General features: G+C 39.5%; 2 protein-coding genes across 40 annotated transcripts in view; one reads left to right on the top strand and one right to left on the bottom strand.

Moving 5' to 3' along the window:
• camk2d1 (calcium/calmodulin-dependent protein kinase (CaM kinase) II delta 1) overlaps positions 1-6,702 on the top strand; it is a 108,743-nt gene extending 102,041 nt beyond the window's left edge. For all 16 annotated transcript variants that reach the window (XM_008434849.3, XM_008434851.3, XM_017310420.2 and 13 more), the window contains 4 exons: positions 113-188; positions 265-359; positions 4,467-4,695; positions 4,782-6,702. In XM_008434849.3, coding sequence (XP_008433071.1) covers positions 113-188; positions 265-359; positions 4,467-4,695; positions 4,782-4,785 — 404 coding nt within the window. In that variant the 3' untranslated portion in view covers positions 4,786-6,702. The remainder of the gene's footprint in view (positions 1-112; positions 189-264; positions 360-4,466; positions 4,696-4,781) is intronic.
• A 352-nt stretch (positions 6,703-7,054) lies between these two features.
• ank2b (ankyrin 2b, neuronal) overlaps positions 7,055-14,868 on the bottom strand; it is a 215,531-nt gene continuing 207,717 nt past the window's right edge. For all 24 annotated transcript variants that reach the window (XM_081599462.1, XM_081599464.1, XM_017310416.2 and 21 more), the window contains 3 exons: positions 13,538-13,726; positions 13,302-13,393; positions 7,055-9,789 (listed from right to left, as the gene is read on the bottom strand). In XM_081599462.1, coding sequence (XP_081455588.1) covers positions 9,576-9,789; positions 13,302-13,393; positions 13,538-13,726 — 495 coding nt within the window. In that variant the 3' untranslated portion in view covers positions 7,055-9,575. The remainder of the gene's footprint in view (positions 9,790-13,301; positions 13,394-13,537; positions 13,727-14,868) is intronic.

Below are 14,868 nucleotides of genomic sequence, written 5' to 3'. Positions count from 1 at the left end.
CCCTTCCTGAACATGATCATCATCGGTGCTCTCATAAAGATCAAAATTCCAACTTGTGTTTCAGTTCACAGTTTACAACAAACAGCAACTTTTTTGGGTGTGTCTTTTGCAGCCCGTAAGCAGGAGATCATCAAAGTGACAGAGCAGCTGATTGAGGCCATCAACAACGGAGACTTTGAGGCCTACACGTGAGTTCAGCTAGCTTCATACATCTCTACATGTGTTTCTATCTTCAGGCAACTCTAATGTGATTGTCTGTTTCAGGAAGATTTGTGACCCTGGTCTCACATCTTTTGAACCTGAGGCTTTGGGAAACCTGGTCGAAGGCACAGAGTTCCACCGCTTCTATTTTGAAAACGGTAAAGATTTTCTGGAAATTCTGGGATCAAAGTTCAAGGTTTCTTGTTGGAAAGCCAATTCAACAATACACACACACTTGGTTGGTAATATACTCTTTTTTTCTCATATAAGTTTTCTTATTTTTCTGGTTTTCTGGTATTGGGAAATTTAAATGCAGGAAATCAGGAAATTTCCTGCATTTAAAGGAAATCATAAATTCCTTTAAATGCCTGCTCCTTTTCAAACAAATTGGCATGTCAGTTGGCATGATTATTTCCTATATTTTTCTGTTTTGTCTGTTCAAAATAAATGACTCTGCATTCTAGCTTCTATTTTTCTATATTTATTTTATTGTTTGGGTTGGTAATACAGCAGGCCCCTGGTATTTACAGCCAGTTGTTGGGCACAACTGTCTGCAAATAGCTAAAATCTGGAAATATTTGAGACCCCCTCTATAAACTCCTATGACTGCCTATTTTAATAGTTCAAACAACAAATATACCTTATCATACATTGATAGACATAATGGAAACAGTCTATCTACATTAGCGGCTCTTTGGAGTTACAATCAATAAATGGATTGAATGCTTTGCAAACAACAGCCAATCGCATGCCACGTAGCATTTTGCCATTGTATTTCAGCTTCCCAAGCTCCATGCTCTATAAAAATAGGTGAATCCATGACTATTGAGCAGCAAATAAACAATGATCCATTGTAGTTGCTGTGTCCAGAAACCTCTAGTATAGCGGTTCTCAACGTGGGCGGTACCGCCCCCCAGGGGGCGTTCAGAGGACAGCAGGGGGCGCTCGTGGACATTTTTGCAAAAGGGGGGCGCTGGGATACCTTTGGGGGGCGTTTGGTCGAAGGTAAACTTTACACCTTAAATCCACAACAATACCAGTTTAGACTTTGAGCAACTTGGTAAAACTGTCTTGTGTAACATTAAATCATGCTTGGCTGCAACTGTATCGATGGCAGCTCTTCTTCTATTCAGTGTTTGTTAGCTTCTTGGTGCAGCGCCACCAAGAAGCTTAGGGTTAGGGTTAGGGTTAGCTACCAGCTTTTAGCTACCGGTAGCTAAAAGCACGATATCCTGACTTTGTATCCCTCTGAAAAATGAACCCATTTAAATAAAGAAATCCCTCCATGGTGATACCACGATAGAGAGCGTTCATTTTATAGCGTTAACACGGAGCTGTAAGTGGTCCGGTATGAAACGGGGTGATTGAACAACACAGCACTTTTAAATTTCAATAATCAGAATGCAGGAATTGTTTCCGTTGTTTTAAAAGGTTGATGTCAGTCTGCCTTTTCCCCATCGATACGCTTCCCGACCGCCCTGCACCTTAGGGGCTTTAAAAAAAAAACACGCGCACATTGTGCAAAACCCTGAAACAGGGAGCGACAAACTAGATGTGAATTATGACATAAAAACAGAGAATCCGACGCTGAACATTGAAAAATCAACACATGATGTGAAACACATGACGATTAGGCGCCGCAGCAGGTGATGAGTGAAGATTACTGATGGTCAATAAATGATAAAACAAATTTAGCAACAGGAAAGAAACTAAAGTGGACATAACAAGAGAGGATAATACTAATCAAATGAAACTAAATGGAAATGAAGAACAAAATGCAAAAATAAACTAAGAAACTAAAGTAAATATAGAGGAATAAACTGGTATGGCAAGACCTTTTGAGCAATAATTAATACAGAGGACTGTATGGCAAGAATAAACAGACACTATTTCCAGATAAAAGGTAAAATAATATTGTTGAAGTGTCATGGGTTTGTTGAGACCACATCTAGTACTGAGAATAAATATATTTTACAGACCATAACAGTAAAGAACTCACTTATTTATGTTTTAATTAGATTTGATATATTTATTTCTTCAATTAGGATTTGATTAAGAACCAGATTTTTTCTTTGTAATTTCTGTCCAGTAAAACTATTAATCTATAATCAATAGACAATCAATAATATTTAACAACTAGAAAATGGCAAAGAATAAGAATATTGTTTCCACTGATTGGCTGCTGTTAGGCCTACAGATTTTAACTTGAATGTTTGTTGCATTTTTCATAGACGCCTGTGAAAATAATTTCTATTCCCATGACTTTTTGTTCTCTGGGAAATTATTTTTGATGATAAAAACAGAAACAAGCATCAAAATCTAAACATCTACAATAGTGATAGTAATATTAATAATAAAATAATAGTCAGTGCAAAGTAGCCTACAAATTCTTTGGTGGGGGCGGTGAGGGACCTGGATAAAGGCTGGGGGGGCGCTGGGCTGATAAAGGTTGAGAAACACCTCTCAGCTCTAGTAGATTGAGCTTTTATGAAAGTAAGTGTGCAGAAGATGAGATAAATTGATGTAGCTGTGAAATGAAAAGCTGGTCAGACATGGACATCCAGTAAAAAACAGATTTTTCAGGTATCCAAAGAATACCTCAAAAATCTTTCACAAGTCAAGTTTTTCCTCGGGCTACAATCACCGGCCACGTTATTAGGTACACCTTGCTAGTAGGACCCCCTTCAGAACTGCCTCAAGTTAATCCTTCGTGGCATAGATTCAACAAGGTTCTGAAAACATTCCTCAGACTCTGATCCATATTGATATGATAGCATGATGCTATCATATCAATATGGATGTGCAGCTGCAGATTTGTCAGCTGCACATCCATGATGAAAAGCATCTGTTCCACCACATCTGGTGATTGTGGAGGCCATTTGAGTTCAGTGAACTTATTGTCGTGTTCATGAAACCAGTCTGAGACGACTCACGCTTCATATCATAGCACGTTATCCTGCTGGAAGTAGCCATCAGAAGATCAGAGCACTGTGGTAATAAAGGGATGGACATGGTCAGCAACAATACTCAGGTGGCGTTGACACTTTGGGTCCATCAGTCAATTGGTACTAATGGACCCAAAGTGTGCCAGGAAAATGTCCCCCACAGCATCACACCACCACCAACCTGAACCGTTGATACAAGGCATGATGCATCCATGCTTTCATGATGATGACGCCAAATTCTGACCCTACCATCCGAATGTTGCAACAGAAATCGAGACTCATCAGACCAGGCAACGTTTTTCCAATATTCTATTGTCCAAGTTTGGTGAGCCTGTGTGAATTGTAGCCTCAGTTTCCTGTTAGCTGACAGGAGTGGCCGGACACACATATTGTGCATTCACAGATGCTCTTCTCGGTTGTAACGAGTGGCAACTTGAGTTACTGTTGTTCTATCAGCTCGAACCAGTCTGGCCCTCTGACCTCTGGCATCAACAAGTAAAGAGCAGTTGGACAGGTGTACCTAATAAAGTGACCAGTGAGTGTATATGCTGCTAATGTGTGTTTGCATAACATTTCATATAAAAAGTATTGATGCACTTTAAATTATTCAATAGTTATATTGTTTCCTTTGCTCAAAGTATTACAACATCTTTTTCCGTGCATGCTGATGACACAAGACAAATATTTCTGTATGATCACGGCTGTGGCACATTCATGGTATATATAAAACTCCTGCTCTGGAAAATGAACTTTATTGTGATATGCTAATTTCATGGCCTGCCCAACTTATTCAAGTGGTAAAAGTGAAGGCAAACTAGCTGAACCTGGTCAGCTGACCAGGTTCAGCTGACCAGGGCCATGTAAACCCAGTGGTCCGGTATGTAAACCAGTTTACAGTCTGAACTGGACTGAATTTCACAGAATTAGCTGCCATCTGTGATACAGTAGCTTCTGTAGTGTTGTCGTTCTATCAGCTCGAGCCAGTCTGGCCATTCTCCTCTGACCTCTGGCATCAACAAGGTATTTGCGCCCACAGAACTATGGTTGTGCGTGAAAATCTCAGTAAATCAGCAGTTTGAGTATTTCAGAAACTGCTTCTGGGTGCAGCTTCTGTACCCTTTGTTACTCGGAGCTCAGCGTCGGGTTGAAGACTGGATGTTCATGTTTGCATTTTCAAATTTTCTGATGAAAAGTCTACCTGCATTTTATCCAATGTCAGATCTCCATTTTATCACATCACTGCTCAAAAATTAAGAAGATCGCCTGTATGTTCATCGGTATTCTCAGGTTTCCCGGTTGGTTTACTTTTGTTCTCTGTAGCTCTGTCTAAGGGGAAACTGCCCATCCACACCATCCTGCTGAACCCCCACGTCCACCTGATCGGGGACGAGGCGGCCTGCATTGCCTACATCCGCCTCACACAGTACATCGACAGCAACGGCATGCCGCGTACCATGCAGTCCGAGGAGACCCGCATCTGGCACCGCCGTGATAGCAAGTGGCAGAACATCCACTTCCATCGCTCCGGGTCACTCACCGTCCCCACCAAGTACGATCAACCCCAAAGCACAACCATATGGTGACGAATCAAGTGAAACCATGTTTTATCTAACGGTCATGTGACCTGTGTTGCAGTTGAGTTGACACTCTTGGACCACAAACAGCCTCCAGCAAGACAGCTGACCAAACCCCACCCACCATGTGGACACAGCATCCCAAAGCCAATCCTTGCTATCCTTTGCTAATGCTCAGTGTGTTGTTTACATATGGTAGCTGCTGCTGCACTCATGTTAAAAAGTCAACAGAAGTTAATCAAGGGATTTATGATTTTGTAGTGAGAATGTGTGCTGTTTCTATCAGTAGTGTGTTTATTACCTGAGCTTCGGTTTCACCCCTTTTAGATCTGTATGTTTTAACAGGAGTGCCTGGTCATTTATAGGCTGTTAAGATGTGAAACTTTATCATTTTTTTTAGCATTCCATGTATTCATATATTATAAAACGCTGAGGGACAATGACCAAAATGTCACACACTGTACCTCCTTGCTCATGTATCTTTTCAGTACTGCCATCTATCATGTTTGCTTTGTTTTGTTTTGATGAATAAGTTTCAGTGATTAATGCATTTTTTTTCATTTTTCATTTTTTTACATCCTTAAAGTAAAAATCCATTCAGCTCTCTGGTTTGCTAGGATTTTGTTTAAAAGGAAAGTTCTGTGAGAATGTAAGCGGACATGGAATTTCTAGTCTTGGATATTCTCATACAATGATGAAAATGTTCTCTGTTCAAATTTGTTACATTTTATGTTGTGATATTGATGCTTGTTCCTCTTTTAGGCTTCAGTTTTTGTGATTCCCTCCTTTACCATAACTTCCCACTGTTTGCCAACGTTCCTCAGCACAACTTTTGGTTAAGGTCTTCATTCATCATTTAGTTATTCATTTAATGAGTATCATCATCACCAGTGCTCTCATTATGCTTAATTCTTGTCATTGCGGTGATGCCATGGGATTAAAAGGAAATGGGCTCAAAATGTGAGGTGTTCAGGGCCTTTGATCATTTTCTTCATTTTTGGAAGGTTTTTTTTTTTGTCTATACAACTTATTTGGCATAATCACATTACACTTTCTACAATATACTGGTGGGCCAAGCCTATCAAATAAAATGTCATTTAGATGAAATATGCATTTTTTAATCAATTTAAGTAAGGTGGGTTTGAATATTTACTATTCAAACCCACCTGCAGTTATTGCTGGGTTTCAGATAGTTATGCGGATCATAACTAACTATGATCCACTTTCAAATGTGGGCTCAACCTGTGAGCCAGTTATTTGGCTTAGAGTTAAATATTTAGCCTTGGATGACATGTGAAATTCACATGGAGATCCCAAAGAGGATTTCTTCAATTCAAAACAGAGCAAAATGGATCACAATAATACTCTAAATCGGCTGGCACAGATTGTGAAAAAATATGCGTGTATTTAGGATATGATCCTAAATATCATATCCATCTAGGTAAAAAGACTTCTCTTAAGGATTTAGGCTTTAGGTGTCGAGACGATCTGGAGCTGCAGACATGATGAGCCTGGAGAATAACATTCTAGCTCCAGGTTGGGTCAACCATTTCTGCCTGGTGAGTTGTGCTTTTTTAAGAAATTAGTCTACATAATGATGCAACAACATGTTATGCTTGAATCTCCTGGTAAACAATTTATTTAGCTTCTGTAAACCCAAATTCATGCTGAGTTAATGTTTCAGACTGAACATTTAGATGCTGGATCAACAGAATTAAACAGGCCCATTTACTTATTGGCCTCCATTTGACGTTGATTCTACGTCATCTGACACCCAGCAATAGTGTAAAGTCACAGTCAAAAGTTAACTACAATAATTTGGGTTATTGTAGTCATAAGAGTGGAAACTAGTTTATTTTTCAGTCATATTTTCACCATGTTCATATTTACTTAGATATTTAGCTCTGAGCTTTAATGAAGCTAAATAATTGGTTTCAAAGTGACTACTGAACTAATATGCAAATAAATACAAATAAAATGGCTCAACCTTTCAGCTAGTTATTTGGCTTGGAGTTAAATATTAAGTCGTCAAAAAACTGTTTGATTTTTTTCTTTGTTTTGTTTTTTTTCTGTATTGACTTTCAGGATTAAAACACACACACACACACACACACACACACACACACACACACCCTTGTATTTGCCAAAATTGGAATTGGCAGGTCAGGCTTCCAGTCTTACAAAATGGAAATATGTCAATTAAGTTTAATGCTCCTCAATTAGAAACAAAATATAATTCAGACCTTTCTAGTACTTTTCTGTCATAAGAGTGGATAAAATGTAAAGAAGTAAATTTCTTTCTATAATGACCAAAAATAATGACATCACTTCCTGTTGAGCACATGTACAGTTTATTGTTTTGCCACTTACACACTGCAGCTGACGTTTCAGGTGCATTTATTTTAAGAATAATTCAGTCATACATGCCCGCATAGATAGTTAATATGGATATATTGAGATCACCATGGAAACAAGATGCTTCTATCAAATTCATTGACTGCTTTGGACACCAAGTTTTGTTCTGCGATTCCATCAGTGGCAAAGTAAAAAGTAAAACGAAGTGAAAACTGCACCTAATCAGTCTGGTCAACAAAACCAAATAACCAGAGAACGAAAAACACACCATGTCAATTTTCAGTATTTACATTCAGCTTTTGAACTTTTTCAAACACACATCCAAACGTCAGCTTGAGGCGCGGCAGGTCTAAAAATGATGGGAATAAATAAGAAAGGAAAGATTTGTGATGACGTGCAGGAGTGTGGAAAGAGCATCAGCTGGACATCAACTGGACATCAGCTGGTTTCTGAGTGAACAGGGGCAACAACAGGTCATAACCTCAGGTCACAACGGCTGTTTCAGGACAATCAAATAAATAAAGCTGATGTAAAGAAGACCAAGTAAAAGGAAAACTGTTCTTCAGTCCAAATTAAATCTATTTAGTATCAAACTAACTATTTAGTCCCTCTGCTTCTACCTACATGTAGCGTGATTATAGATTGAAAAAAGAGACTCAGCTGATCAGTCAGACTTGTAACTATTTTATATAGAAAAGCAGATGTTCAGTGAAATGGATCACATTTTATAATCACTATAGTGACGTCTGAGCTTCAGAGAACCTGATTCAAACCTGAGTCTGCTCTGCTGTCCACTTCAACACAAAGCCGATGTATAACATACATTTTGTCGCAGGGTGCCTCCCAGGCAGAGGGGGGCGCCAAACACACAGCAGATAAAGAAGCCGACGTTGATCAGAAGACAAAAACAATAAAGCTAGTTTTAAAGAATTCCAATGTTGTTGTGATAAATCTCGTGATTATATTTGACCTTCTGTAAACTGCTGGAGGTGACTGAGGTTACATCCTGGCCCTTTGACGCTTCTGCTGACTCAGGAGAACATCAACAAAGATCACCTGCAGCTCATTGGCATCACAGCCTCCAAGATGGAAGGAATTTAAAATCTACGAGTTAATTCCTTCCCAAAAATTCTTAAATATGGTATTTTTAAAAATGCTTGAGTTTGCAGAAACTGAGAGGAACACCAGAACCTTGAAGTTGAAATCTGTTTTCTTAACTATTTGCTTTTGTTAATTTGTCTTTCTAAGCAAACTCATGTTGATGAATTGCTATCCTGAAAACAGCCACTTGTACGATTGCTTCCTGGACTGTGTTGAACTTTTACATTTTACCCAACTGCTAATGTTTGCCTGTGACGTGTGTGTCAGTTCTAGTCTAAGAATCTTATCAACCATCCTCCACAGTGAAGATCTGAACAATACAGCTGTTAATGTTGATTTAATATTTGAAAGCTGGTCACTGAACAGCTTCCTTCTCTTCCTCCGCTGCCATTTGCTGAAACTACAATTCTAAAACTGTCACTATTTCTGCTGGTTGGAGAAATGAAAATGAGCACTGAAGGGAAATAAGAATCAAGTGGAACTGCAAAGGCCAGGCTTATAAAACATTGTTCTACTGCACATGTAGCAATGATTGATCAGTAATCCTTCAACCCTTCAACAAGTCTTTTTCAAAGCCAATTCCATTCAGCAGTTTCTTCATAAACTTGTCTTCAGAGAAATCTGACTTAGATTTTTCTCTGTTAAAAGTTTGGAAATCAAACATTTAAGTTTTAAGTGCTGAGAACATGCAACAGTTCTCAGCACTAAGTTCTCAGTAATAGAACGTAGAACCTAGGGGAGGGGAGAGGTGCACCAGGTGCACCAGGTGCTCCAGGTGCTCCAGGTGCTCCAGGTGCACCAGGTGCTCCAGGTGCACCAGGTGCCTCATCACTACTTTCTCAATAAACACACTATTTACAGTCACATGCCAGACGAGACTCTACAATGTGAAGTTAAACTGAAATAAGGGTTGTTGATGCGTGATGAAGATAAAAGCTATGATCATGAGGTTTGGCTCTGAAACACACCATCACCATCCATGGAACAGTAATTTTATGAGTCATTTCTCCAGATATATGTACAGCAGGTTTTCATGCTGTATTAAATGCTTTAACAATTAGTTGATTTTCTGTCCAGCCACATCTAGATTCCTTTCATCTTCTTTATGTATAAATCTTTACAAGAGTTCTTGAAGAGGCCCATGAATGAGGTGCCTGTTGGTGAGTTGTACCTCCAACACGTCAGAGCAGCTCAACACTGAAATAAAAGATCTAAAACGTTGAGAGGTGCTTTCTTTGGTCAAAATTAGAGCAAATGGAAAAAAAAATATCGTTAAAGGACAAATCCTGTTCTGAAATTTACAAACCAACATTTGGAGATGAGAACATCTGGTTCTGAGGAAGAACGTCACCAAACGTTTCAGTTGAAGATGTAGTAAGGGTTCAGTGGAAGTAGCTGCTCAGTCATGGCTCTCCTGCTCCTCTTCCTCTTCCTCGTCTTCCTCCTCCTGGTCGTCCTCACAGTACCTTTGGAGCAGGTGGCGCAAGTGCTGCTGCAGGGCATCGGGCTGCAGAGCGTCTGGGGTGTCGTCCAGACGCTCCAGGTGGACATGCTTCCCCTGGGCATCCCGCACCACGGTCCTCTTCTGGGTGCGTGACTTAAACATCAGGCTTCTGCAGGTGGAAGCAAACATGAGGAGTGAGACAGTCGGATCAGGTCAGACCTGGAGGGAAACGTGGAACGGCATGTTATTTCCCGATTCAGTAAGCAGAAATGGAATTGGGAATATTTTTTTACCACAACTGAGTGGAACTAAATGAACAACAACTGTTCTGATCCAATTTTATTCAAAAACGGATCAGAACCAAGTCCTAAGCTTTTCTTGTGCTGAAGACATTCTGTCAGAAAACTCTGGGCTGATCAGATGAGAGTCGACCTGCAGCTGAGACACAAAAGCTCTGAATCTTCTTCTAACTCTACCAACATTTATTTCAAAACCTTCACACTGTTCCCTGGAGAACCACAGAACAGCGGCCTCTCCATTTTTTTTTTGTTCCATCAATTTTTGCCTTTTGGGACATTTAGCCTGATTGACAATCGAGACTTTTCCATTTTTCCATTAGGCGTTTAAAATAAGGCTTTTGTAAAAACATACAAAAGCTCAAGCAAGCTTTTGTATGTTTGCTTGAGCTGATTGTGTTGTGCCAATAAAATAGGAATCAATTCAGATTAATGAATAAACTATGGCAAAATGACATGGAATACTGGAAAATAACTTAAAAGATCCCTAAAAAAATTGAAATCAATTTTGCAGAACCACAAATGCAGCACAACAGTAGACCAAAGTTTCCTCTTTAATCTTTTAATTGCATGCCAGTCAAAGAAATTGGTTATTTGCTGCAAAGTTGTGCTATTATATTAATAAATCCTCAGACTTGATAAGAAATCAGTGTGTCAGTGATCTGAATTCATTCCTTTGTGAAAGAATGAGTTTGTAACTTATGATTCCAGGAACTCTGGAGTTATAAAGTCAAACTAAAGAATATTTAATTTCGTTAAGAATTTAATTGACAAGAAGTTATTGATTACAATTATTAATAATTACATAAACCAAACACAGATCAGATCTGGGGCTGCACAGTGGCGCAGTTGGTAGAGCTGTTGCCTTGCAGCAAGAAGGTTCTGGGTTCAATTCCCAGCCTGGGGTCTTTCTGCATGGAGTCTCCATGTTCTCCCTGTGCATGGTGGGTTTTCTCCGGGTTCTCCGGTTTCCTCCCACAGTCCAAAAACATGACTGTCAGGTTAATTGTCCTCTCCAAATTGTCCCTAGGTGTGAGTGTGTGTGTGCATGGTTGTGTGTCTCTGTGTTGCCCTGTGACAGACTGGCGACCTGTCCAGGTGACCCCGCCTCTCACCTGGAACGTTAGCTGGAGAGGCAGCAGCAACCCTCCTGACCTCACTGAGGGACAAGGGTGTATAGAAGATGGATGGAGATCAGATCTGTGTTTGGTTCCCAAGATTGTTGGGAATCAAGATTCCCAACAATCTTGATTCTACAATTTGAGGTTGGTACAAAATTTTTGGTTTCCAGAAATCTGATTTCCAACAAAACTAAAAAGTTCACTTGATTAATCTGCTGCCGTACATCATGTGGGGACACCACAAACTAAAACGTTAGTTGTGTACAAAATGGCATAAAGCTTCAAGTCCTGAAGACCTCAAAGTGTTTCACATGTCCAGAGGCATGATGGCGTCAACCAGTTGCCATCATTTCATCCAGTACTAATCTTGACTGCTGCAGCTAATCCTAAACATTAGCTCCACTAACCAACACTACTTATCATAAGTTAATGCTACACCAAGTGGCAGTTGGAAGCTCTGGTGGCGCAAAGCACAACCCACATATTCAGGCCTTGGTTCTCATGCCAGTGGTCACAGGTTCGATTCCCAGCCTGGCTACATTTGCCGCATGTCTTCTCCCTCTCATGACCCTCTTTCCTGTCAAACTACTTTGAAATAAAGGCCACTAGAGCCAACTAAACAAGTTTTGGCCTTGGCTAGACAAAAAATTTAAAAAGTTTAAGGGGTGTGAATACTTTTGCAAACCACAGTAAATGTCTAAATGCTTAAAGAATTTTTAAGTAATTAACTAAAACTTCAACACAAGATGTCATCTCAACTGACATCTCAACTCCGCTTTAGCCGAGTGGAAGTCTTAAAAATGACCTCTGCAGTAATGACCTCTCATTACCGCACTGGACATACTGCACATTACCTCTCATTGGTTACCATGGAGACGAAAGGTGGGCTGGAGTACAGAAAATACTGCTGACAAGGACTTACACTTAATTTTCTAAAATTGTCATTTTAGAAAATACACATTTTCTAAAATGACAAATTGAACAGTTAATTCCTGCTATGTGTGGAATTAACTGATTATATATTCCAAAGCAGTTTTTCCTCTATTTTATGTTTCTAATATAGATAAAAAGACAATAAACTATATTATTTTGAATGGAGAGCATTGCTGATTTTCATGCTGAAATCAAGATGATTCTGGCTGCAGACATTTTTCTGGTTCATTTCCCTTTGTGATCAATACAGATGGATTGATTGACTGAATTCATCGAATGATGAACCCAACCTTTGCCCCAAAGCCAACCATAAAACCCAAATTCAACCACAAAGATTATGTATTGAGCCATGAATTACATGAGATAAATTTCCTAAATTTTTCTCCACAACTTGCATCTTAAGATCCCGTCTATGAAAACCAGAAGAGAATTGTTGAGTCAGCTTTGATGGAGTCCAACAGGGTGTAGAAAGAGACAGAGCAGATTGGACTTTTTGAGGAAGCTTCTGCAATCATTGAAGGATTTCAATGATTCAATGATTGAAGGATTTCAATGATTGCAGAAGAGTTCATTCTCTTCTGCCACCATCTGTTGGGTTAATGTAGCAGCATCAGATAAATAAGGCTGGAACCTCTGAAGATTCTTCGGGTACCCTACTGATCCTTGCAATAGTCATCAACATCTATAACAACTTCTTGATGAATCTTTAATAGTTTGAATTACATTTATTTTCCTTCGGGATTATTACAAATTGTGACCATCAATCCTGTCTGCCATTCCAGTCCTGCTTGAAACACTGAAGATACGCGTCAACCACAACAACCCCATAACATCAAGTGTCTTCTGGATCTCAAAGAAAATGTACCAACAAGGTGCTTCAAACAATCTTAAGGCTCTGACGGCAAAGTGCTCCTTTGGAAAGTTCTCCACTCAGATCTAACCAAGCTTGGAACAAACCCTGCTTTCCTTCTTTGAGGAGCAGAATTATTTGCCATTATTTGTCTTGAACAAGTAGACCAAGTTCTCACCACACTTGCCACATTTAAATATTACGATTTTCCGGCTCTCTTCAAAATCGGACACATTTGAGCTCCAGTTCTGACAGAACAGCAGATTTACAGCAAAACCTTTAGAATGTGAGTTTAGTTTTTCACAGAATTTGTATCTTGAGCTATCAGTTAGTTCAAAACTGGAACAAATGGTAAGATCAAGAGCCAAAACTTTACTTTTTGCATTTATTAAGCAAAGTTTAAGCACTGAAGGTAAGAAGGGGAAGTCACACCATGCCTGTGACTAACAGCTTGTCTTCACAGTATTGCTCAGAGCCCAACCTTTTAACCACAGAACCGTCCTCCTGTACCATCTCCTTCTCTACCACATGAGGCAGCAGCACTTTGCCAAAACCTCCAGCATAACTCAATGCCTGGAGGGGAAGAGTGAGGGAGAGGAGACACATCAGGTAGAGAAACTTCTGCTCAGCAAAAAGGTAACTGAAAAACATCACACCTTGCACAGATAAGAAAACAAGCAGATCAGAATCTCAACTTTTCCATTTGAACACGCTGACCTTTTCAAAGTCCTCCTGGGCTGAGGGGAGGTCTGCAGACAACAAGGGGTCTCCTCTCTGCTTCTCCATCCTCTCACCCCTCACCATGGTTGTCTTGACAACTTTGCTGACTTTTCGACCCTGAACAGGTTCCACCTCAAACTCTGACACTGTGGTGGCACCCAGAGCCAGGGGTTCAGAAAAGGTCAGCTGGAGACAGAACAAAAACACACCAAGGAATTTCAACATGATCAAATGTCTGTGGGACACAGCCAGGGATGGAAATTAACAACCTTTTCTCTCCAAATGATGGCTCTGCAGAGCCTTCAGACTTTTACACGGATGTCTTAAATGGAGCACTAGTATTGAAGCACACTTATTTTACACCAAAATTAAATTGGGCCCCCGTCACGCAACTACTGTTACAAAATCTTCAGTCTTATCTGGTCAGAGAGGCTTTTGATGGGTCCATCAAAAACCTGACAATTTTAAAGGCTTGCTTTCTTTGGTCCAATAGTACAATATTTACTGCTCATGAAATTTACATGCAAGAGTAAAATTAAGTCTGCATACAGTCTGCAAGTAGGTTGCTTACATTTTTTCTTAGTTTTAGATACTGAAATGTCTCCCAACGAGCAACAGCCACAGGCAACATGCAAAATATACATGAAGAAATCCAGACTTCTCAAAAAATGCTATGTAGTCGCATTTTATTCAAGCTGCAGTACATAACTTTAATAAAAATGTTTTCTCCATATTTGTTAAAGCTGTTGCAGCAGTTTGTTATGAGAAAGATAACCTGTGAAAACAATCAATCTCCTCCATCTCCTGTCTGGAAGGAGGTAAAGTAATGCACCGTTGACCAAAACAACCAATCAGAACCAGTAGGAGGGTCTTAGCGTTGTCAATCATCCTCATTTACTCACTGCTAAATGTGCTAATAATGGAGAAACAACTTATTGTGACAGGAAAATCGTTTATCTGCCATCACTGTTTTTACATAATGGTCTTCCCATCATGCTAACTATATTAAGCATTTACACTATGCTAGCTGCAGAATAGCACAGAGCGAGGGGGAGGAAGGATGAGCAGCACCACATGAGATTGTGATTGACAGCACTAAACCTCTCCTGCCACTGACTGGTTGTTTCTAGCACTAGGAGAAAGCAGAGGAAATAGATTTTTCAAAGATTACCTCTATGGTATGAGATTATCTCATACTAGGGTAAATAATAATAATCTTTATTTATTAATTAATACCTAAATAAATAATCATTTATTATTTATTAATAAATAAATAACTACATTTGTTTATTTATTAATGAATAAATAAATTTATTTATTCTGAATTT

The sequence above is a fragment of the Poecilia reticulata genome, chromosome 18, assembly GCF_904066995.2.
Source record: "Poecilia reticulata chromosome 18, P_reticulata-male-v2, whole genome shotgun sequence".
Classification (NCBI taxonomy): domain Eukaryota; kingdom Metazoa; phylum Chordata; class Actinopteri; order Cyprinodontiformes; family Poeciliidae; genus Poecilia; species Poecilia reticulata.
The sequence above is the reverse complement of the archived record's forward strand: the minus strand, read 5'-3'. Positions and strand labels throughout refer to the sequence as shown.